Below are 26,419 nucleotides of genomic sequence, written 5' to 3' on the forward strand. Positions count from 1 at the left end.
CATTCAGAAGGTTCAAATCTGCAGGGATTTCCCCGCACAGCCACCTCTAAGGTTTACACAGAAACACAATTCAGGGGTCAGAGGAGATTGTGGCTGAGTGATTTGAGCTAACAGGAAGGCAACAGCATCACAAAGCTCAGATCATCTCATTTCTTAACCACAACAATGACTTGACCGTATTCTAATGGCCTCCACAACAGATCTTAGCCTAACAGATCACCTCTGGGATGTGCTGGAACACGAGATTCATGTCATGGATGCAGCAGACAAATCAGCAGCTGTGTGAGGCTGTCACGTCAACATGGACCCAAGTCTCTGAGGAACGTTCGCCTCAAGGAGTCTGAAAGTCTTGTTCCATGTGGCCTCACCAAACTCCTCCCACACCCGAGTTTTAGCTTCATCTACCGACCGAGTGGCGCTCTGCTTGCCCTGCTGGTACCCAGCAGCTGGATCTGAAGTCCCACTAACCAAGCCCGATAGCATGCCTTCTTCAGCTTGATGAAGAAGCTCCCTTCACCTCCGGGGTCCACTATTTGGTTTGTCACCATGACAACAGGCACCAACCGGCTCCAGCTCCTTGCAGCATCTCAGCAATGAAGGTGAAACATCTGCTTTAGGGAGCAGTTGGAGATCTCCTGGACCACAGTCTGTCCAGCATCCTTCCACACCACCCGATCCAACTCACCACCGGTGATCAGATGACAGCTCAGCTCCTCTCTTTGCCCGAGTGTCCAGAATTAAAACTTGCTGGAAGATATTGTTCCTTTTACATATTTACATTTGAATATTGGTCAAAAATGTGAAATTAGTCGATGATGTCACAAAGCTCTCTGACATGTGACAAATGTCACGATGAAAGGAAAGCAGATGAAAGAAACTGAAAATATCTTTGACATTTCTGTTCAGATCCATCACAGCTTTACTCTTTCATATCTAAGAGGTTTTTCTTTTGCTGTTACACGTTCTAAGTGCTCATTTTGTTCAGTCACAGGGAACAAACTATCACTAAGGATTTAAAAGCTTAACTTAAAAAAATACAAAACAAGCTATAAAATATGTTTTCTGAAAAAACAGAAGATTGATTATAATGTTTAACTTTGATGTGCTTAAATCTCACATCTTCATGTGCAGTATTAATTATTCAACACATATTCACTCTGATTTATAAATATTTACTGTACTTATAGTGATTTATGAGTTTTCTCATAGATGATGACGGTTTGAAATTGTGATTATTCAGGACCTTGACTCTGCTCTTATTTCTCATGCTGTCTGCAGGCTACGACTGTCATTCACTCCATTCATTTATGATATTTAAAGTAGCACTCAAATACAACACAATAGCTCCAATAACAGGAGAAACTATTCAAATTTATGCTTTTGTGAACAAGTTAACAGAGGCGGGACGGTAATTTTACAGTCGGTGGTTCAGATCATCAGATTAGCAGTTTTAAGGTATCCGGATGAAGCCACCAGCAGAGCGACGTCAGATTTCCTGCTGGTGTTCAAAGTTTCAAACGTCGTGTGCATGAGACGAAGGTCACGTGAGCGAGAAACCTGTTTCTGGTAACAGGCGCCGCTCGAGGCCAGAGAAAAGATGAAAAGGGAAAAGGACGAGCAGCATGACGCGGAATCGAAACGCGTTTCGAGCATCAAAACTCTGATTCACTGCAGCCACAGAGACAACAAACGGCTCATAGTTATTACTCACGTTACAACTTCCTGATTCATCCTCGTATAGACAAAAGATTTTAGTCTAAAATGAACGGTTCAGTGAGATATCTGCTGATCTTCACCAGTCGCCACACGATTACTTTGCCAACTGTTGAGGCTTGTTGCTGTTTAAACCTCGGGGTCCAGCCTGCTCTCTGATTGGAAACTAAAGCTTCCCTCCAACTGTGAAATGAATCCAGCCTGCAATCATCAAGGTGCAGCCAGCAGGTCTGTGTTAGACCCAGAAAATGGAATAAAATGTGCTCTCTCAGGGAGAAAAGCAAATAAAACATTAATCTCCGATAATTCCACGTCAGAGCTGTTCACTCGTTTGTTTCTGAATCAAAAAGCTTTCTCACAGTTTCACAGTAACACGACTTTATTAATTTATCAGTACGGTGACAAGCTGAGACCTGCAAATGCAAACAGTCAGTCACTGATATTCATGTGCACAAAATTCACTTCATGTTACTTTTATGTGCTAATACTTGAAATGATTTAATTTTGTGAAAAATGAGAAAACTGCTCAGTTTGCAGCACAACCTGCTCATCAAATTCAATCTCCTGCTGCTGGTTATTTAACATCCTTCTCATCATCTGCGGATAACGAAAATTAAAAGAATTGCAAATAATATGCAGATTTTAGAGGATGCCTGATTAAAAGCTACAACCTACAAATGAGATGAGCAGCAGGATATTTTTGTCTTATTTTACACAACGTATCCAGGATGTGGGATCACTGTGTGCACTACAGCCGTCATGAATCCAGTGTGTGAGCAGGTGTGACTTGACTTACCATCTTATAAAGGTCTGACACGCTGATCTGGTCTTCATCAACCATCTCAAACTCCTTTCTCGGCACCAGGTCCAGACCGAGGTGTCTGAAACACAGAAACAAAGACGGAGAGCAGCAGAGCGTCTTTCATTTAACCTTCACAAAAAGCATTTCCAACACAGGTACACAAACCTTTCCAGCCACCTCTGCACACACAAGCGTGCACCGCCTACACACACACACACAGAGTATATTAAAGTAATTTCAGAGGGGCTCTGGGGATATTGTTCCTCAGCATTATTTTCTGTTCAATCTCAACAACCACATCTTTCAGTTACAGGCCGGTGGACTCGCGCACTCGAAGGCGCTGTGCACAATGTTCTTCCGAATGAATAAGATGGCCTCTTAAACTGTGAATGAGAAACTAAACGTCCATCTTTGATGTGTTAACATGCGCATCCATCAAGGCTGAAATCGGGTTAAATCTGGTTTGAAAACCAAACTCTTCATCACTGCCAACCACAGCTTCAAAAATGCAATCAGGTGTTTATGTATTTGTATATGTCAAGTGAAAGTAAAGGCTTGAGTGGAAACAGAAAATAAAATTACAGCCTGGGGTTTGAGGGTAAAGCTGAATGGGTTGTTAAAGGTTTCTAACGACACTATAATTAACTGCTTATTACTCATCTTTGTACATATCTAATCAAGTATGTCTGACGCTGCTCTGAAGCCAGGCGCTGCACATTTTTGGGCTGCACCAGCAGTAGCATGATGAGATATCTCTGATCCAAACGAGGGTCCTTCACCTCACACAGAGGTTCAGAGTTGGCTGCTGTGACGGTCGTCTGACTAAAGACAGCCTGAGGCAAAGGTTTGACACTGTGTGAAGTTCAGGATGACTCAGAATATCAGTCCTGCAACGACCCAGAGAGGAATGTAGTACTGAGCAATGATCATTTGGAGACTGGCACTGAGGAGAAAAGTAAAACACATCGAAGCAGCATAGATGGAGGTCAAGTCTAGTTCACGTGTGGCAGCAAAAGCTTGTTTGTGCCCTCCAGCTGTTCTCACCGAGGATGTAGCATGAACCGAAACAGCAGAAGGAAGTGCGTCTTTGCACCACATCAGTATTATCGGCGTACACGCATCAAACGTGTAACCCTGAAACCTCACATTCAGGCTCCTCAGACACACTAAATGTCCTCATGCTGGAGACACTTGACCCGACAAATGTTTGCCATTCATGGATTCATTGATAAGTTGTGTTCTCCATGCACACACTTCCATGCTCGTGATGCATCAGGAACAATGGAGCCATTATTTGAAATGATGAAAGCGAGCTTGTTTGCCTGCAATGCAACCTTTCACCATGAACTGGCTTTCGGGCTATGAATTACGTCTGCTGCTCTGTTACATGACACGTCACTTCTTTTTACCAGCTGGAGACTGAATTAGCAGAGAGCAACAAGATAAGTAGCACCTCATTAGCTCCTTTTTGGCCCTTTTGCAGCCTAAAATGATTCACTGAGCTGCTTCTCTCTTTAGCAAAGCCACTGACTGGACGAATAACTCTGCTTTACACTGATGTGCTAAAATCACATCGTCGGTAAGTAGTTCCTACTTATATCTAAATGTGAACTCGATTAAAGCAGCATCAGTAATGACTGGAAGCAGTCACATGACCTGAAACACCCCGCGGTACCCTGAATAATTCTTTTACTATTAATTATAATAAAAGCAGCACTTATCGCCATCCCCCTTCATATCACCTCAGTGTGCCTCGTCCCCTCTGACAGCAGAACGAAGCTTTAAATAACCTCTGAAACACTCCCAGTATTAATAACTCAATCCTGAAGCAGCGGCCATTTTTTCTCCATTTCATCTGTTTCCCATCAGCCTTTCATCGTGCTCTCATGAGACTTTAACAACCACGGCTTCATCCACCTGCCTCCAATCACACTTGTGTTTGCCCCGTGTAGGAGTCAGGGGAGCAGGCTGAGCTGCCATCAGCATGTAAGTGCAGCATGTGTGAATTATTATTCAGCAAACAGACTTCAAACTTCAAACATCTAAAGGGTCTTTCTAAAGAAAAAGCCACTAACCATGTGCTGCATGTGCTGTTTTAGCTTTGCTCGTTCTGCCTTTGTTTTGTTTGTAGCGTTTGTCCCGGTCAAAATAAAAGCTTGTTTTTTGTTCACCTCACTCGGCCTCCACTGTCTGCATTTAAGCGCTTTCTCCTCACGCCAGAAGTCACAACGGTGCACGTAACACACTATGTTGCCAAACGTATTCACTCACCCATCGAAATCATTCAGTTCTGCTTTGTGGAAGAACGGCTCGCTCTCAAGAGCTCAGTGAATTCCAGCGTGGTACCGTGATAGGATGCCAGCTGTGCACGTCCCGTCATGAAATATCCTCACTATGAAATATTCCACAGTCAGCTGTTAGGGGGATTATAGTAGAGTGGAAGTGATTGGGAAAGATGTGGTAAGCCACGTTGGGGCCAGTGGATGCTGAGACGCATTGTGGGCAGATGTCACCAACTTTCTGCAGATTCAATCACTGTGGACCTCCAACCTTCATGTGGCTCAAGGACAGTGCACAGAGATCTTCATGGAATGGGTTTCCATGGTGACCAGCTGCATCCATAAAGACGTGGATGAGCGAGTTTGATGTGGAAGAACCTGACTGGCCTGAACAGTCCTGACCTGAACCCAACCCAACACCTTTGGGATGAATTAGAGCAGAGAGTTCTCGTCCAACATCGTGTCTGACCTCACAAATGTGCTTCTGGAAGAATGATCAAAAATTCCCATAAACACTCCTAAACCTGTGGCCTTCCCAGAAGAGTTGGAGCTGCTATCGCTGCAAAGGGTGGGCTGACATCACGTGAAACCCTGTGGATTAGGAACGTGATGTCACTCAAGTTCATATGTGAGCGAATGCAGACGAGTGAATACGTTTGGCAGTACAGTGTATAAGGCTCAGGTCATAAATGACCCACTTGGTCAGCTGGTGGTTGAAGCAGCATTACGTGACTATGAGCAACCAATGCACATAATACAGCGTAAAAACGTAAATGAATACTCGTGTTTGGAGAGGTGCTTCATCAGAAATGGATGAAGCACCTCTCGTCTGGGTCAGACAAAGAACAGCTGCCCTTTAAACTATGTGTATTATTTGTATGTGTGGGAAATGTGCAAATGTGTCTTAATGCAACATTTGTGTGGTTTCTCACTCGTTGCCCCAGTCGAGTCTGACGGTGATGTGTCTCTTGACGTCTCTGCTCTGGTCTTGTGTCAGGTGACCGGACAGCAGCTGCCTTCTCAGGTCTATCAGCTCCATCATCACGTGGCGAACCTTGTAGAACAGATCCACCTTGTGTTTCTGAAGGACGGAGAGAGAAACAGGGAGGATTCATTCACCGTTCGTTCACCACTTAGAATTCATCTTCAGCTCGTCAATACGCTGATTCAGCCGTACTTCTCTGGCAGGGCACCGCAAGGCCGTTTCTGTGCTGTTTATTAAAGGCACTCAAACAACTCACAGTGGAATAAAGCTGAGGTGAGCGAGTTCAAAGCCTTAGCAGACAATTTGTGTTTAGTGTTGCAGAGACATGTGTCAGCACGTGCTGGCCATGAAGAACGGAAACACGGAAAAAAGATTTTTATGAACATGCGTATTTACTGCGTTGCATGTACTTGCCTCACAAATGTTTAGCACACACAGAAGAAGCTTGGTTGGAAAATCAGGCTGAAAACTTTATGCAAGTACTAACATGCTTTCTACCACAGGAAGATCTGGGCAGTTAGAGGAAGGGGCAGCAAAGCAGGTCTAGTTTGTGATCCACTCCAAACATGAGTTGATGCCCAGAGACTCCCAAGTTTGAAAGTCCAACTTTACAGGATTAAAAGCACATTTAAAAGTTTTGGTCTCTTTAGCTAATTCCCAGCTTCATGAAAACATCCAGCCCTCAGACATGTGCCCGCTTCACCACAGCTGATCATCGTCCTCCATCTCATCCTAACCCCACAGTCCTTTGTCTTTAGCATCACATGCACAGTTTCCACCCTGTGGCCATCAGCAGGCAGCTGTTGTTAATCTGGGCCACGACCGGATCAGAATGGAAATCTTATTCTTATGGTTTATGTTTGATTTAGCACAAATCTTTTCAACAGGCTTGGGCCTGGCATTAAGAGTATGTAACTTTATTAAATGAGTGATACAGAAAATAATTATTTGTTATAATGTTATTATGATCCACTGTACAGATTAGACTGTATATAGTGGATCAATAAATTCATGTATGAAGAAATCATACGGCAACTGAAAAACAAAGACGAAACAAAAGCTCATGTGCGTCTAACACAAGACAACTGGAACCTGCTTCTCCCATAGCATGCTATTATTAGCACTTTAATTTTGCCCTGCAGGGCTTCAGCAGCAGGGAGAAGGGTTAAATGTCTATTCAGCTGTTGGCAGAACAGCAAGATGGGCAGAAATTAGGCTGTGCAGAGGCGCGTGCGCACACACACACACACACACACACACACACACACACACACACACACACACACACACACACACACACACACGCGTGTATACAATGGTTACATGTTATAACGAAGATTTCATTTGGGTTTCCAAGTATATTATATGCACACATACACATGTAGGTGCTTATACATGCATGAGCAAGTTGCAAACATATGCTGACAGCAGGAGGGCAGTGAGCCCGGCTAAAATCTCTCTGCCTTTCTCCATCAGTCTTGGGTTTATGTACAGATGAGCTCCATTATATAACTCCGGTCGTAGTGGAGGTGGAGCTGTTTTAGAGAACCTTAACTTGAAATACACCAGAGTTAGGTGAACACAGCTGAAGCAGCTCTGCTATCAACTGGCAACCTGCCCGCAAGGTTTCTCTGCTGTTCTGCTGATGTGAGCTGGCAGAGAACGTTTTTAGATGAACTGAAGCCCTGAGCAGACATGGGCACTGTGCAGCCTCGGGACGCATCCGGTGTTTATTTGAATCTACGCACACATGTGTGAATGCAGCTTCACTGTAAATGTGCTGAAACACACATTTATGAACGATCTGAGTTCGTTAACCCTGAAAGATGTTGAGAACTGCCTCAGTTCTTTATAACATAGAAGATTTGAACTGCGACGGCTTCAGCTGCTCGTGAGGGGAGGGCTGTGCACCTGCCTGCAGAACAGCTGTGTCACGGTTTGTCAGAGGAAGGAAACATGCCACTGTTAGCATCTTTACTGTCGTAAGTTAGTATCTAATCTAAAAGCATCAGCAGGATGGATTCATGCTGTTTACAACAACTTCTTCCAGCAGAATTTGAGACTCACACCGAGGAACATTTTTACAATCTTCTTTTGTTGAGCCCATGAAAATTGTTTATCAGTTTCCTGGTTTTTGCTGACAGGTGCGACTCCCAGTGGGGTCTTCTGGATTCAAGGTTTGGTATATTGTCCAATCAAAGATGCTTACCTTGGTTATTTGACTTATCGTTGCCTTGAAGCATGATCACGAACTGTCCTTTTGACCATCCCTAAATACAGTGAGTTGGTTGGTTGATTATAACAACTTCAGAAGGCTGGAGATGAAGGGCTCTACGCCTCACAGCTGAGTAAATGCATCAGACTTGTGGTGGACACCAGCAGAAACACCCATTTCCATGTATTCTTTGACTAAAATAAATCAGGACAGCCACCAGCAACTTGCACTGTTCAGATGCAAGCTAGTTAGGCTAAATAGGACCAGAAGACAAAGCTAATATTAGCAGGTGATTTCCCAGCACACCTCCGTCTCCCAGCACACAAATGATACCACGGCCAATCAAAGCTATACACCTTCAATGAGAGGGATTAACATGACCTGGTTCTGAAAATGTAGTAATAAGTCAAAATGTGGATACAGTTATCCCATACAAGTTACCAACTGTGATACTTGCATATTAAAAACTGGCGTGAGGGAGTGAAACTACTGATGCTCCCTTCAGGGGTAAAAATAATGGATCCATCTGTGTTCTACCTGCAGTTTGGACCCGAGTGCACAAGACGATGTTTAAAATACGGTATACATTTAAAAGATTAGTTCCCTGTAGTAAGAGACGTTTATAAATCATAATCCAACTCTGAGGCGATGTGTTTACGGTACTGGCATCCATTCCTCAGAAGCTCCAACTGGGAACCTTGTTGCACCGTCCCGTCAGAGTTGAGAGATTAGCATGATTTTGGCGCTGAGCGCAGCTAGTGCTTGAGGTTCAAAATATTACAACTTTTAGCCAAAGAGTGCCAAATTTCAACCGGTAGTTGCTTAGCAACAACAGGAGTCACGCACGACAGTTCCCCTCAGCATCTGTTTAGCATTTGTTTTTCAGGAGATACCCAGTGGACATAGAAGCTAACGCGCTTTGATATGCGCTTTATGAGAGCTCATATTAATATAACCGTTAGAGACGCAGAAACATCTTCCAGAGTAAAACCTTTTACACGTCATTCTTAAAAACAGAGAAAAGTACAAATTAATTATCTTCATTAATAATTTGTGCATTGGATTTTTTTCCTTATCAATTTAAATGTCATAAAAATTAAAAAACAAGACAAACAAGTAGAAAGAAAACAGATGCACAGTACAGTTTTCTTTCTTCACCTGCTGGTCCAATCTACATACATTTAACCCAAGGCGTGCCTAATTATTGGACCTCAAGGTACGTGCATGTACGTTTCAAGGGCCGATGTTCCCACACAGTCAAAATTAGTTGGACAATGTCTGTGTCTAAAACCCACAATCCACTAGAGCCGTACAGAAATCCATCCACCCATCGTCTGCTGCTTCAGCACTGTGCAGTGCTGGAGCCTAGAGCCCAGCTGATGCACCCTGGACAGGTCGATCAATCTGTTATACCCAGAGAAAGAAAACCAATGACACTCACATTTAAACCTTGAGCTAATTAGGGATCACCTGTTAAACTATCATGCAATCCTTTGAACATTAGGAGGAGTATCCAGAGAGAAGCCATCCAGCATGGGGAGAAGAGCCAAACTCCACACACAGGCCCCAGCTGGTCAGTGGATCCTCAGCCAGGACTTTGTTGCTGTGAGCTGACAGTACTAATCCCTGCACAGCTGTGCTTTACCAAGGCATCATTAAGGTGTTCTGATAAGTTTTTGTTCTGTATCCGTCACACATGTTGGTGAACAGTTAGGGGTTGGTTATGTATCTTCCTCTTGGGCCTTGTTTCTCCCTGACATCGATGGGTTTTCATGCACGTAGAGGTAACAGAGTTCCTGAGCTGGTTGTAGAGCTAAGATGGATAAAGCCTTTAGTGGGTAGAGACTCAAAGAGGGCTAAGGGACAAGCTGCTGTAGCCCTAAAGGTACACAGTAACATACTTTATTTCCTGAGAGTGTAAATTTGAGGTTCAGGGCTTCAGCATCCACACAAGAAGCCAGAAAAACTAAAGCTCTATTTGCACATGATTTCATATTTTATGTTTGTCTGCACATCCTGAATATTTATTCCTCCATGAGGGCATCCTGGTCCCATCATAGTGTCCAGATCAACCAGTCAAAATGAAAGTTTGTGGTAAAATGCTTCCTTTCTTCATTATTATTCTGGGAATCCAGCAATCTGAGAAAGAGTAAATAAAGATGCAAACACTGATATAACAGGATGATTCGGCAAGCAAAAAACCCAAATCTCTAATATAATGAATTTATTTGACATGTTCAGATAATCAGTTTTCAGCTTGCAACCTCGTTGGTCAACCTCAGGCAGGAATAATATACATTATTTAAAACTTGCTTTTATTGAACAGGGTCCAGTTGGGTGGGTGTACACTACATATCATGACTAATCGTATTCATTTTATTTCAGGATGTCTTTCCCATTTATTTACTGCACCAACTCTCACTGTGATAAACACGAGGCACATTTACTGGCCAACAGTATCGTGCCCTTCAAAGTGTAGTAAGGCTCTTGAACCAGAGACAGCCCACAAATGGTGGTTCATTCACTGGGTTCATAAATAACACCTTATATATAGAAGCATTTACAGCACAAATGGTTGCCCTGTTCCCGAGGGTGCTCTTCAGTGAAAACAGCAGCACAGGAGTCAGCGATAAAGGCCCAGATCCCCGCAGACACAGCAGCGCCATGCAGGACACGAAAGCATACTGCTCTTATTTACAGTACTGAGAAAGGACGATGCAAAGACCAAGGTTCACAAACACATTTCCACCAGAGACCTGCCCAGCACTCGGTGCCTATTGTGAGCCACACAGAGCCGCTGAGGTAAAACGTGCTGAGATAAAGAGCGAAATCTTGTGTTCCTCTCCTTCAGTGCTTTAGAGCGCAGGCACACTGCTGTAAAAGGTGGCAGAGCAGGTAAGGTAACAGCAGCCCTACGTCAACACAATGTGAGGCACAGCAGACTAATACTCCATTCATAACCTCACAAAGCAAGATTACTAATGAGGCAAAGTGGGCACGGAGAGCTCCTGCCTTCATTATGATGAATTTATGACCACATTATATATTTTTTGTATCAAAGGGAGAATATTCATTAACCTGCCGCACTAACAGGAGGTGCTTATATCCTTATTTAAGGAAACTGTCTGAGAATAAGAGTCGTGGAGCACCTTTAGACAGCAGAGCATTTCAAATGTTGCATAAAACTACCAACAAGAAAACACAAAGACACGACTGACAACATAAAAAGATTAGAATTAAAGAACCATAAGTTTTCACTTAGTCGGCAAGACTCCCACTTCACTTCCTCTGTCTCAGTTTACCCTGATAACTCAGAGCCGGCGGCAGGTAACGTTACTGTCTGCCAGACCCAACAATTCACACCAGCGATGCTTTTCGGGACACGCTTTCAACACTTTATGCCATTCATTGTTGTCACCGTGTCCCAGCTGCTATCAGCCAGCTTTTGGAAGGATTCACTTTCACGAGTACCCAAAAAGAAGCCAGGATGCTGCTGCGTGTGCACTTTTAGGCATATACAAGAAGTACTGGAATTTAAGTTACCTGTAAACTCTATACTGAAGATGGAGGTTGCCTTTTGGACTGAAGGGTGAAGCCAGTGTGGAGGTAACTTAAACATGCAGCTAGCCAGACTGGATAGAGGTCGATGGAAAAATAAAAATGAGATCTGCGCCGAGTCACCGCAGACATGCATCTTCTGCACTTTACTCAAACAGAGAAAACTCCACACAAATAAAACCACCTTCAAAACCTGGGCTGTAGCTATAATCAGGACATCTGTCCAAGTCAGTGGGTAGATCCGCTGTGAACTTGACCTTTTTCTGAGTCAGTAAACCAGACTTGGAACAGGTGCACCAGCTGGCACATCGGGGAGAAACCAAGTCTCCTATCCACTTTTTGCTAGCACTCAAAATATGCACACCCACACCACAAACACTGATGTGTGCTGCTTTGAAATGAAACTACCCAATCTGGGAAAATATAGAATCTCACCGGTACAGCTGAGCACTAATGTTTTTTTCAGCTGCGGAGTGGAAATCTCTTTTGGGCCGGCTATTTGTAGATTTACTCTTCCTCCCTCCTCTAACTGCCTCCTCTGCCTCTTTCCCCAGCCGCTGTGAGTAATCGCACCTTCACATCCTGCGAGAACGGAGGCACAAACACTCACCTTAAAGCGGTTTAACACATCGGCACTGTAAAAAAACAGCCGAGCTAATCTGAGATAATGATGCTGTTTGGAACCATTGTGATATCAGAAATAACAAAGCACTATCACCTGTAAAGCTACTTTCGGGCCACTCAGTGAGACGCTGAGCCGCGCGAGGAAGGGAAGATCCGATCGTGGTTAAAATGCAGCAGAGCAGCCGCGCTCGCTGCCGTCAACCAAATCAAACGTTTACATCTCTCTTTATTTGCTGCATTGGCCTTTTGCTTTTCAGACTTAGAGGGACATAATAACATCTTAATCACTCTGACAGCCCACAAACTAGGAAGGCACCATAATGTCACCCTCCATTAACAAACACCTCCACATTTTCTACCAGAACATTAAACTACATGAGTGGGTTTCCAAGCAGTGGGCCAGGGACCAAAGGTGGGTCTCCAGAGGGCGAGAGTCTGTCACCGTTTGGCATGAATATATAATAGGGCTTTATTCAGCCTGACAGCTCTACTGTCTAATGGTACATTTGCAGCCCCTCTGTTCCATCAGAGTTTTCCTCCATTTTCACGCCTGATAAATGAGAAAGAGCAAAAGCCACATTTTAATGTTTCCCTCGGTTTCACAGGGAGCTTTTTGAACTTTTGTTGGAAATGCATATAAATGGACTTCATCTCATTTTTTGTACAGTAACTTTAAAGTATTTAACAAAGCAATGCAAATTGTCCTATTATGTCATAAATTACACCTGCATCATTAATCACATTTTTATCTTTTGGCATCCCAGAGTTAAAAGAACATGATCAGGCAACATTTAAATGTGTGCTTCACCAGCAGGGAGCAAAGCAAAAGCAAATCAAGCGCTCCCTAAATCAGCGTCTGACCATGTGCCTGCACACGCCAATCACAGCTGCCTAACCCGACATGCAGCTTATAGTTTCCTGAATGTACTCTGGAAAAGTAAAACTACATCAAAAGACATATATACACTAAAATCAGGCACATCAGAAGACGAGAGGTCAGGAGGGTCGTCATATTCAAAGAGTCTGGTACAGTTTTGGCACAGTAATGCAACACAACTAACTTCTTTAACCACCTGGAAAAACACCACAAACTGCAGTCTGATGGAGGCCAAGACAAACAGTGCAATGCTTCCATCAACACCTCCCATAACAGTGAGACTCTGCAGAGCAGCAGCGTATCCACCAGCCTCACAAATGCACACCAACACAGCACCGATGCATCTGGCCAAAGATGTGTCCAGTAAACACGGTGCTTAAAAAGAAGGTTCCAGGAAGTCCACATGCTGGACAAAAGACATGTTAGCCCCTCCTGCAATCATTTTGCTAAATACAGGGGCAAATACAGAAGGGTCCCACAGCTGTCAAGAACTTTGTTTCCAGGTTTATTCACATCCATCCTGCAAAGATGCTTCAGCCTGAGAGCAGCAGAGTGTCAAAGTGAAAGCAGGGACTTGATTTTTGTGTGTTCGGTTCAGTGAGTTATCAGGAACTAGATGGAACAACAGCCTGGTGCTTGTTTCCGTTCCTCCATGTCTTACACATTAAATCGGTGCAGTTTGCTGAAACTATGATATATCCTATGATAGTGATGCTATCATAGGTGGTTGTAACATTGATTTGGTTGCATCTCATAACATAGTTTAAATACTTTTACCTGCACTGAAAACAGAAGTTATGAGGGCTCCAAATTACTGGACGAAAAAATCGAATTAAAAGTGCAAATTTTCAACTCACCCAGTTTCCTTTAAAAGGCCTCGAAATATTCTACAGTCACCAAACATGATGAACAGCAGCTGATATTTACAGATAACTCAGTAAATAGTGGAGAAAGTATGATTTCAGTTAGAGCTCCTGCATGTCTTAAACTGTCTCTCCAGCTGCGCCGCAGGTTTGTGTTTGGTGCCTCGTAACGTGCAGTAACTGTGACAAGCTTGACTGCAGATTTAATCGGGTAAACTGTAATCTGTAACTGATTACTTTGGGAAGTTACTATTTTGAGGCCCCCTAATCGGGCGTGAGTCAGCCTGGCACGTCTGCAATCAGAGGGGACGCTCGCAACACCTCTGATGCATTAGCAAATGTCCTGCTTCATTTTCATGCCTGTCAGCGCGGCTGCTGCGCTCCTGAAAACAAAAGCGCTCAGACAAATCACCGGGGAGCGCAAACAAAGAGCCTCCGAATTCGTTTTGGTCTCCTCTGCTCAGCTCTTATGCTAACATGCTGCTTCCTGAGGATGAATCTGAAGGAGGAAAGATTTTTATGTAAAATGCATCATTTTAGTCTGGAGCACAAAGCTGCGACAGAAAAGTGACTCGAACATCCAGCTCCTGGGACACAAAGGGACTGAAAAGCACTGATGGACTCACTGGTATCAGATATTTTTTAGTGTTATGTAAGAGATTCTTTAGGAAAAGTTTTCCATTCTGAATGTGAACAACTTTTATAAATATGTACTCAGGAGGGACTGAAAAGATTGCATTAAAGACTTTCATGATCAGTCCGCAGTGTGAAAATATAGACGATACAATGCTGTAATTTCTTTAGTGTCATCTGATATGAATTTACAGTTGTGAGAGTTCATTACAAAGTTAAAAACTTCTCAGCGCACACTGTGAGTTTACCTGTAAGATAATAATATTTTATGTTTGCATGCAAAAAGCATCGAAAGATATACAATTATTTATATTCATTTTTTATGAATATAACAGCAGTGGGATTTCCAACATTAACGCACTGGGTTTGTACGACTCCATGAGGACTGTCACACCACTTTGCTTTTTAATTAATGTCTCGTGCCTTTTTAATGCCACAGTGCATGGGAGCGTGGCCAAGTGGTCACCGCTCAAGCCCAAAACTCGGCGACTCTGAGCTAAGACACCAGCGAGCCCAAGCTGTCAGAGAGTTTGGGAAAGCCATCCCTCTCCAGCAGGAAGTCTGGCGCCATGCAGCATGCAATATGTGTGTGTGTGTCTTGCTAGCCTGGTGCAAAGTCCATCTCAAATCTGCTTATGACCTTGTATCAACCCTGCCTGGAGACATACACACACACGCAGTGATGCCAGGAGCAGGATGTGATAGCAGGGGTGCCAGCCTGCCACGCCTCACGCTGCGTGTACTTGAAGAGGTGGATGCAGGAAGGACAGTTTCCTCTGTGAGTGCAGTTCCACAGGTGATGGAAGCTGTGGGATGATGTGTTTTCCAGTCTGTTTGGATCCACAGAACATGCGACACGAGGACACCTGTCATCTCCAACAGACCCTCTCCTTACACGCTCACCGAGGTCTTCCAGTGCTGGAGATTTCTACACTCCATATGACAAATAAAAGGAAAATTCACGATGCAGTTTATATAACTGTCCACCAACGAGTGTTAGGAGCTGGGTTCTGGTTATGTGGTGTTTTTGTCTCTATGTGTTTTTTGGTGCCTCCCGTTTTGTATAGGTAGGCGGGGCAGTGAGTCACTGAACCTGGCACACCTGTTACTCATCAGCTGCATTCTTCAGAAGTCTTCTTTAGGAGCTACCTGACAGAAGACTAGTGTCGGAGTATTGGCGTTTTTGGAGAGTCTGAAATTCTGCCCCTGCCTGCTGGAGCTGTTGGATTATTTCTGGTGACTGTACGGAGTTTTGTTTCCTCCCCAGGATTTTGCCTCGACTGGTTTGTTTTCCGTCTGGAGGTTTTTGCATTAAACTGTACCAAGTAAGCGCTCCAACTCTCTGTAAAGTTTACTTTAAGCTTTTCTCGGTTATCGGGCAAAACCCTCCTAATTCTCGTCCCTCTCCTTTTTTAGATCGAGTGCACTACCTGTGTGTGTTTCCGTCACCTACACGTCCTGGCTCCGCGTCCCCATTCATACACTGTTGTATATACTTTGTCCTTGTAAATACCCCCCCTCACTGTAAATAAACTGTCTTCACCGCAACTCTGCCTCCGTGTGTTCGGCTCCCCGGGTCCATCTGCATTTGCCATAACAACGAGTGGAAAACCATTCTTCATTCCCACCTCGGTGAGCTCGGAATATTTAACAAACAGATTTATTTACATATAAAAGAAAGAGAAACGCTTCTTAAGGTGACTGGATTTTATCCTCAGAGTTGCACTTTTAGTTCTGCTCACAGTGTCTATCGTGAGTTTACTCATACACAGATCAATCGTTTTGCAGAAATGGCTAAAAAGTAGAGAGAGAGACGGATAAATAAAAATCACAGAGCCTAAATTTAGTAAAGGAAGACACATTATAGAAGGGCAGTGTCTACACACTATACACACTTTGGAAGCACAAGCTTCCCTCACAACATTTTTAGAGGTAGGTCAAAGGTCAGCAAGTCCACGATGCAAATTATGAAATGCTTCCTGATATTGGAGTGCTAGCAGCCAAGGAAGCCTGCGAAGACAAATTTCTGCACAGGACAAAGTTAAAAATACACGGACGAAGTCAGCGTCACGAGCCAATCGCTGAACAATCCTTATTTAAGCAGCTAATAGGTCAAATCCACAAAACGCTGCTGACACAGTCCATTTCACCAAAGTCCTTCAAGTCACAACAAAACACACAAACACATTGTCTGTAATATTATATAGAAGTGCTCCTCCTGCTCTCCAATGACCTGCTAGTTTTTATACTACAGTTGAAGTACTTAATTACCGTACGTGCAATGATGTGAAAAAGAAAAGTAGCCCCGTGAAAAACTGAGTGCACCCCAGGAAGCAGTAGCCTGTAGCAGAGCTATTCTAGTCGTATATTTTCTAATTAGTTTTTATTTGATTTCATTTGAGCTTTTGTTTTTATTTCAGTGTAGTTTAAGTTTAGTTTTTATTAGTTTCAATGTTAGTTAAAAAACCCAATAAAAAGACCAAAACTATTGTATGGAGAGCAGATGTCACAGCACATCTAACACAACAAGAACAGAACTCTTGAAAGCAGTTGTTTCAATACACACATCCACCAACACCTCATCAGGTGAGCTGTAATAAACACACACACCCTCGCTGTTATGTTGAACTTCTTAATAAAAGCTAGCACTTTGCAGTAAGTATTATTGGTGTACATTAATTCGAAAACTTTGTTTTTTTTACTGTATAAAAAAAATCAATCGAATAAAACGTTTTGTTCCCCCGATTGCTACAAATTCAGAACACCATTTTCAAAGCTAGAGCCAACACATTTGTTGGGGAACAGCGGTGAGAGCATCAGCGAGCAGGTGAGGAGGCGTAAATCACACGACTTCCACCGTCTGCAGCAACACTGACACGAGAACAGTTTGTGTGTATCTCTAATTATCGTTTGTATTGCAGGATTATTTGCTGTGGAAATGAGAAACGATTCACTGATCACTAAAGAAACCTTCATTACAAAACACTGCTTATTAGCTTTTATACCCTAAATAACACTATTCCAGAGCAGTTTAGCGTCTACGCTCCGAGCTCATCACCTCAAATATGCAAACACGACACACAGAAATTGAGGAGTGATGAGTAAATATTCCCCAGAGTGGATGGTGGATAACATAATTCATAAATAAATCTAGTTTTTTAATTATGCAAAGCGATAATAAACATAAATGATAACATTATTCATCTTCAAAGTTTAACTGTTTGTCCTCCAAATGTTTATAACAACAGTTACTATCAAATGTTATCAAGGAATGAGAAGCTCGGGCATATAAATGCACTTTCCATTGATGCAATAATGATAATAATAAAAACACAGACAGTGTGCCAACAATCGCCTCGTCGCTATGGCAACGATGGGTGACTCACCATTGCAAACATATGACACTGCACTTATCGAAGCCTATAGATCCCACACAGACAGAGTGCGCGACTACATACAACACAAACGCACACGGACACTTGTGTCTCTGCGGACAACTCCGTCTCCCCGTCACACGCACACACACGCACACACACGCACACACACGCACACACACTGGAATGGCAGGAGCCGGTTTTCCAAGCAGACGCACAAATGTCGGACATGACTGTGGCTACTCACGGGTCACACGGGATGATGGATCCACTTGTTTTCTTCTCCTTCCTCAGTCTGTTTCTCTGACTCTACCGCTGGCGAGCAGCTAAACTAAACAGCGATCCAAACCGGCAGAGGAAAATCACAACCTGTCAAACCACTCACAACATTACTGTAGCAACACTACCTCTCTCCCTCTCCTCTCTCTCTTTCTCTGGCTGTTTATACGTCTGTGTTTGCACCTTATTCTTCCTCTCTCTCCTCCTCTGACCTGCTCCCCGTCTCCATCTTTCTCATCTCACCCCCCCCTCCCTCTCTGCCACCCACTCACCCACAGGCCGGTCTGCAGCACTCAGCTCTTCTCCACTTTTGCAAGAGAGAGCACAGAAAGAGAAAAATATATAGAGCTAGGTGTGTACTCTAAAAACAGCGATATACAGCACACTTGATGATAAAGACATTTGACAGCAGAGCTTATATCCTGAGGCTGTTGCCCACAGAGAGCCTTGAAGTGCGGTGTGATATTTGTGTGCGTCTGACAGTCAGAAATAAGAAGGGCAGACAGAGAAAATGACTGACAGAGAGTGGGACAGATACAGAGTTGAAGCACTGTATGTCATCTCCTGCCTCTGGGCAAAGAAATACCACCATGTTTCACCTTGTTTTCACTTGAATAATTGTTACTGTTCCCAGTCAAAGTTCAAGTCTGGCAGTGGAGCAAGGAAAGGTCCTGCATGAGGTATTGCATACTGTTTAAATCATGACTAAAGACCCACTTATTCAATCATGCTTCTAGTTAACATTTCACTTGTGATTTTACATTATGCACTTTTATGCTCATTTAACTGTTTGTTCTGTATCTGCTGCTTCTCCTCTCTGCTTTGGTCCTATTTCTATCATCTTCCTTTTATTCTCTATTTTACCTGTTAAGCACCTTGGTTTTAAGTGTGCTTTATATATAAAGTTTATTATTATTATGAAAATTTAAAAGCAGGTCAAAATCTGATAATTTGCAGGTGAGAAACAAGGTAAAGACCCTACAGTATCAGAGGGAAACCCAAACAATCAGCTGGCCCCTGTGAGGCAGCACTGAGTGGAAAAGGAAAAACTCCCTTTAAACAGCAGAAGCAAAGTCAGGCAGGGAAAGAGAAAAGAAAAGGAGAGACACAACAGTGGTACATGTACCCACTGCCCACTGGGAGCAAAAAGAGGTGAGTGGAAAAGAACTGCTCAGTGCATCACAGGAACTCCTCCAGCAGCCCGAGTGTAAAGCAGCATAACTGAGGGAGGATTCAGGGTCACCTGGTCCAGCCCTAACTATAAGCTTTATGAAAAAGGAAAGTTTGAAGCCTAATCTTGAAAGTAGAGATAGTGTCTGTCTCCTGAACCCAAACTTGGAGCTGTTTCCACAGAAGAGGGGCCTGAAAACTGAAGGCTCTGCCTCCCATTCTACTTTTAAATACTGTAGGAACAACAAGTAGGCCTGCAGAGCGAGAGCGACGTGCTCTATGATAAAGGTAATATGTGGTTTTTCAGATAAGATGGGGCCTGATTATCTCAGGTTAACTAAATGCTTGTTAGCAACAAAACGTTCCTATTGTTACGTAAAGATTAATAAAGTAGACGTTTCTGCTCTGGCAGCATAACTGCGGTTCACCCTCACTGACGCTTTCTTCTTTAATCTGTTGTTACCTGCAGCACAATGACAACGTGCCCGCTGTCATTAACTACTCCACAACAACTGACAGTTTGATGAGCCACGTGCTCGGCTGTCTGCTTCACTGCAGCTTTATAATTAGATTGATGATGGGAGGATGTGTGCAGACGTCCCTTTGTACGTTTCTTTGGGTCAGGAAGGCTGCATTAGCAGAGGTGTGGACTCGAGTCACATGACTTGGACTCGAGTCAGACTCGAGTCATTAATTTTATGACTTTAGACTTGACTTGAAAAAATGTTCTAAGACTTGTGACTTGACTTGGACTTTTACACCAATGACTTGGGACTTGAATTGGACTTGAACCGGTTTACTTGAAAAGACTTGATATTTTACCCCAAATATAAAATTTAACATGCATATTATATAGAGATTGAAAATGTGACGTCATTCACGGGTAGAACCGCAAAGGATTCTGGGAACTCGTGGCAAGCGGTACTAGCGCACGCAGGCTTTCAATTAAAATCAGTCACACAGCCATAAAAAGAAACACAAAAATGTCAAGAAGCTGTTGTATTATTAACTGCAATAGCCGGTCGCATGACAGCCATGGGAAGCCGACGGGTAAAGAGATCGGTTGTTATCGGATTACGACGTTGAAGAGAAATTGTTCGAGCCATGTTTCCGAAGTAACAAAGACGCGACGGGTGGCCTGGATTGCAGCCATTCAAAGATCAAATATAACGTCCCAGAGCACTCCAGCTCACAGGTTAGTCTGCTCCAAGCATTTACACGAAGGTCAGTCTGCTGTTGTAGTTAATGCGTCATTTTCTTAACATAATTGGTGATATAGGTTACAAGCAAGTCTGGCGCTGAACAGAAATTGTGGCGCTATGCTCCTTTATTTATTGTGCATAAATAGTGAATTGTCCTGACACAATATTGCGTTTCGCTTCTGTTATTATGGTACATTGACAAAAACATATACTTTTATTCACAGGATAAAACAGGTTTTTTGTATCACTAATTGTCCAGTACGATTACAGCATACAATATTATTGTCACTGCTACATTTCTGTGATGGGTACCAGAAATTATTTCCACTACTAATTAATTACCGTTGAGCTCAAAGGTTATATTAATAAACGGTTAATGAATGTGTATTTATGACGACAATTTGTGAGACTGGTAAACTTATGATACTACGATGGTCTTTCGTTCTACACGGTGCATTTCAAGGTCCTGCACCCATCCGTCGGTAAACTGTACCTGGGCTTGTTGCAGTGACCGGAAGTTACTAAACTTCATGAGTGTATGCACTCACTCCAAGAACCGTATGATTATTAATATGCATATAAATAAAGAAGCTATTTTGTGCAAAGATGTCAACTGTAAGAATGCTGTGCATAAACATTTACTCTGCTCCATGTATGATGGTATAGTGACTGCTCTGTATAAAAGTGGCACACTGCTTAATAAACAATATAAGCATAAGAAACCTAACATCAGACCTGGCTGGAAAGAACATGTATCCATGTACCATGATGAAGCTCGCATAGCTTATAAATGTTGGGCCATGGCTGGAAGACCTAAACAAGGCCCAGAATTTGAACAGAAAAAATGTGCGAATGCCAGATATAAGTACGCTGTTCGCTTTATAACTAAAAATGAGCAAATGCTGAGAGCAGATTCTTTGGCCAGGAAAATGCTGTGTAATAATACGGCAGATTTTTGGAAAGAGGTGAAAGCTCTTAATAACTGTAAACCATCTCTACCATCAACTGTTGAAGGTGTTTCTGGGGCAGATAACATTGCAGCATTATGGAGACAGCATTACAGTGCGTTGTTTAACTGTATAAAAAGTGAACCATATGAGGACAATCTTGACATGAGTAATGACACAATAAGTGTAAGGACACATGAAGTATATGAAGCCATTCATAGGTTGTCTGATAATAAATCCTCTGGTTTGGATCACATCACTGCAGAACATTTAAAACATGCTAGTGTAAGGCTAGCTCCTCTTTTAGCGCTCTGTTTCACTGGGTTTATGATTCATGGCATATTACCAGACTCAATGCTGTGTATTTTACTGGTACCAGTTATGAAGGACAAAGCTGCAAAAGTGAGCTGTTTGGATAATTACAGGCCAATTGCACTAGCCAGTATTTTATCTAAGGTGTTAGAAAGAATCCTGTTTGATAGAGTTAGTGTGTTCATCTCTTCTCTGGATAATCAGTTTGGCTTCAAAGCACGGCACTGACATGTGCATATATGCACTCAAGGAAATAGTCAGTTTGTACAGGGCTAAAAATTCATCTGTCCTCATGTGTTTCATTGATGCCTCTAAGGCTTTTGATCGAGTGAACCACAGAAAACTTTTTGATAAAATGAAGAGACGGGGAGTTCCTCAGTACATCGTGAGGATTCTCTCTTACTGGTACGCTCATCAGAACATGCAGGTTAAATGGGGAAGCAGTATTTCTCCCCCCTTTGGTGTCAGCAATGGTGTTAGACGGGGTGGGATTTTGTCTCCAATTTTATTTAATTTGTATGTTGATGATTTGTCCATACAACTGAGAGCCTGTAACACTGGGTGTATATTAGGTGAAGCACTGATAAATCATCTTATGTATGCAGATGACCTGGTTGTTTTTAGTCCAAGCAGTGCTGGGTTACAGGATCTTCTTAATGTCTGTACTGAATATGGTGTGCAATATGACATTGAGTACAATGCTGCTAAAAGTGCTGTTTTGATATGTAGAACCAAGCAGGATAAACAGCTAAATTTCCCTTTGTTTAAACTGGCACAAAAAACTCTTGAAGTTCATAAAAAGGTGAAATACCTCGGTCACTTTATTACTGAGCAAATGAATGATGATGATGACATATACAGACAACGGTGTAAGCTCTATGTGCAGGCAAATACTATTGCACGCAAATTCAGCTTTTGTTCACTTCCAGTTAAAGTGGCTTTGTTTAAAGCGTATTGCACACCGCTATATACTGCCCCCTTGTGGTCATCCTACAAACAATGTAGCATGCAGAAGCTGCATGTTGCATATAATGATGCGATGAGAATCCTTTGCAGGATACCTAGAAGGGGTAGTGCCAGCCAGATGTTTGTAGCTGTGGGTGTTTGGACTTTTAAAGCACTTTTAAGGAAGCTAATGTTCAATTTTAGAGAACGACTGGATGGTTCGAGTAACAGTATAATTTTAGCACTCACAGATCCGACAGTGAGTGGTTCCCGTTACTCATCCAGTCTCAGAAAGCACTGGTTAAAGTGTTTGTGTATTTATTGATTTATTTTAAGTAATTGTGTTTTATGTATATTATGGTTTTATGTTTTTACAAATGTTTTAGATACTTATTTATATACATATATATATTTAATGGTATACCTTGTGTTGGGGGGGGGGAGTGTTGTGTGTGTGTGTTGTTTTTTTTTTTTTGTCTTGTTTTTATGGACATGAAGTCTGCCAATTAAGATTGAATTGAATTATAAAGATCCATTAGAGTGTTCATCATATCGTCCTATATCACTCTTAAATGTAGATTTAAAAATACTGTCAAAAACACTTGCTCTCAGGCTAGAGCAACATCTACCATTGTTAATTTCTCCAGATCAGACAGGTTTCGTGAAGGGTAGGCATGGTTTTTTCAACCTGCGCAGGTTTTTGAACATATTACACACCAAGTCAACTACAACCCCTGAAATTGCCTTATTACTCGATGCTGAGAAGGCATTTGACCGGGTGGAGTGGGATTATCTGTTTTATACTCTGCATAAATTTGGATTTGGCCCTAATTTCATTTCATGGATTCAGTTACTTTACTCCTCACCTATGGCACGTGTTAGAACAAATTCGTTATTCTCTTCTTATTTCCCACTTCTCCGTGGTACGAGACAAGGTTGTCCCTTATCCCCTCTTCTTTTTGCATTATCAATTGAACCACTGGCGATTAAACTGCGAGCTGACAGTTGCATTAAGGGCATCTTCAGAGGTGACCAGGAGCACAAAATATCCTTATATGCTGACGACCTCCTGCTGTATATGTCAGAGCCTTTATGCTCTCTTCCCCGTGCTCTTGCCATTTTTGAATGTTTTGGTAATATTTCAGGTTACAAGTTAAATCTGCATAAAAGTGAACTTCTCTGTGTCAACTCTATAACCAGAAAGATTTCATTTTCAGGTTTTCAATTTAGCGTTAAATCAGGGTATGTGACCTATCTGGGGGTTAAGGTTACCCACTCATACAAAGATCTTAGTATTTAGTATTTAGTATTTATTTATTTATTGTCATTGTCAAGAACAATGAAATTGCGTTTGGGGCTTCCATACAACCCAGAAAAAAGAAGAAAATAATAAATACCCCTTAAAACCCAAGTGTACATATTTAACCCAGTGTGACTCCAATGCAATAAGACAATCCTTAGCAATAATGTTCGTAGAAATTCAGACAAAGACCTGAGAAACATGACAAAATACAACAATGCAACCCATTCAATATTATTGTACTGTGAGATATGATATCAGATATGATAGTTATCTATTTAAGAAAGAGGGGGGGGGGGGGGCAGGAGGGGGAAGAGAATAAAGATATGATGCACCAATGCAGACCAGTTCATTGCTATTAAGAAGTTGGATATGGTTATTGTCCGTGAGAGGGGGGCAGAGAGTTCAGGAGCCTCACAGCCTGTGGATACAGGCTGTTGGCCAGTCTGGATGTTCTGGCCTGTATAGACCTGTACCTTCTCCCTGAGGGCAGCAGATGGAAAAGGTGGCGCGCAGGGTGATGTTGGTCCCGCAGGATACTGTGCACCCTCCTCAGACAGCGAGTGGGGAAGATATTACTGATCTCTGGCAGACTTGTTCCAATAATTCTGCCAGCTTCTTTCACCACCCGCTGGAGTGCTTGCTGATCGGCCTTGGTGCAGCTGGGGAACCACACTAGAAATCCATACGTCAGAACGCTGCTGATGGCACAGTTGTAGAAGTTCAACATCAGAGATCTGGGAATGTGTGCGCTCCGCAGTCTCCTCATCTTTATGAAAGAAACTTTGTCCCGCTGCTTAAAAATACTGAGACAGATCTTCAGAGGTGGAACAATTTACCACTGTCATTAATTGGCCGCGTCAATTCTATCAAAATGAACATACTTCCCAAGTTCCTTTACTTATTTCAATGTATCCCATGCTACTTACCCAATAAGTATTTTATAACACTGAATAAGCATATCTCTGCATTTATTTGGAATGGCAAAAGTCCACGAATTCGTAAAGATTTCATGCAGAGGACTAGGCCAATGGGTGGATTAGCCTTGCCAAACTTTCAGTCTTATTATTGGGCAGCAAATATTCGTAATATGCTGTACTGGATGAGTAATGTTACTACAGAGACTCCAGCTTGGCTCCAAATTGAGTCATCCAATTGTGGCAAAATTTGCCTATCAGCTTTGTTGAGTTCAGCTCTCCCATTAGAACTATACACCTATAAACGTAACCCTTTGTTGTATGACTCGCTCAGAATCTGGGTGCAATGTAGGAAAAGGTTGGGGTTACACTTAATGTCAATTAAAGCACCTATCTGCTCAAACCATATGTTCCCACCCTCCATGATGGACTCTGCCTTTAAAATATGGGAAAGTAATGGCCTTAGAAATATCAAAGACCTTTTTGTAGATGGGATTTTTGCCTCATTCACGCAGCTCCTGAAGCAGTTTAATGTTCCTCGGCAACATTTTTTCCGCTATTTACAAATTCGTCACTTTGTAAAGAGTCGATTTCCTTCATTTCCGGAACTACCTGAGGAAACTTCTTTGGATAAAATTATTAATATAAACGTTCATAAGAGAGGGGCGATTAAAGAAATCTATGCTATACTATTAGATCTTCAATCTCCTTCTCTCTTCATCCTTAAAGCACAGTGGGAGAAAGACCTTGGGATGACTATAACAGATGAGCTCTGGCAATCTTTTCTCCAGAGGGTACACTCTTCTTCGATATGTGCCAGGCATGGGCTCCTTCAATTTAAGGTCCTACACCGATTACATATCTCCAAGGAAAAGTTAGCCAAGTTCTATCCAGGAGCTGACCCTCTGTGTAACAGATGTAAAGCAGAAACAGGTTCGCTCCTTCATACCTTTTGGACATGCCGCAATCTTCATACCTATTGGGTGTCTATATTTAGCACTCTGTCAGAGATGTATAACGTTAAATATGAGCCTTCTGCTCTAACGGCTATCTTTGGGGTGATACCTCAAGACATCACTTTGCCAAAATGCTATTCGAATTCTATTGCCTTTGCTTCACTTATCGCAAGGCGCCTTATACTTTTAAGATGGAAGCAGGAAGCTCCTCCCACACATGAACAGTGGCTTGCGGAGCTCATGAGGTTTTTACATTTAGAAAAGATGAGATATACACTGGCAGGTTCAACCACCAAATTTCTTAGGGCATGGCAGCCATTCTTGATGTACATGGAAACATTTAAAATGACCACCTTATCATGACCAGATACCATATCTCTATATCGCTATCATAGCTAACTGTACGCTGAATGTCCCTTATACATTTTATTTTTCTATTTGTTTGTTGTTGTTTGTTTGTTTTTTGTT

The 26,419-nt window shown here is 42.5% G+C and overlaps 1 protein-coding gene across 10 annotated transcripts in view; it reads right to left on the minus strand.

Moving 5' to 3' along the window:
* The window catches only part of LOC146575107 (dedicator of cytokinesis protein 3-like), a 240,693-nt gene that overhangs the window by 67,847 nt on the left and 146,427 nt on the right, over positions 1–26,419 (minus strand). For 9 of the 10 annotated variants that reach the window (XM_085275298.1, XM_085275297.1, XM_085275293.1 and 6 more), the window contains exons 6-7: positions 5,727–5,875; positions 2,510–2,594 (exon numbers count right to left, since the gene is read on the minus strand). In XM_085275298.1, the coding sequence (XP_085131424.1) occupies positions 2,510–2,594; positions 5,727–5,875 (234 nt within the window). Of the gene's footprint in view, positions 1–2,509; positions 2,595–5,726; positions 5,876–18,170; positions 18,399–26,419 lie in introns of those variants that run through there. The other variant, XM_085275299.1, reaches the window with a different exon arrangement.

Source organism: Mchenga conophoros, linkage group LG5 (assembly GCF_057382185.1).
Source record: "Mchenga conophoros isolate Kocher_MC1m ecotype Shallow Benthic linkage group LG5, M_conophoros_male_GT1.1, whole genome shotgun sequence".
Lineage (NCBI taxonomy): Eukaryota > Metazoa > Chordata > Actinopteri > Cichliformes > Cichlidae > Mchenga > Mchenga conophoros.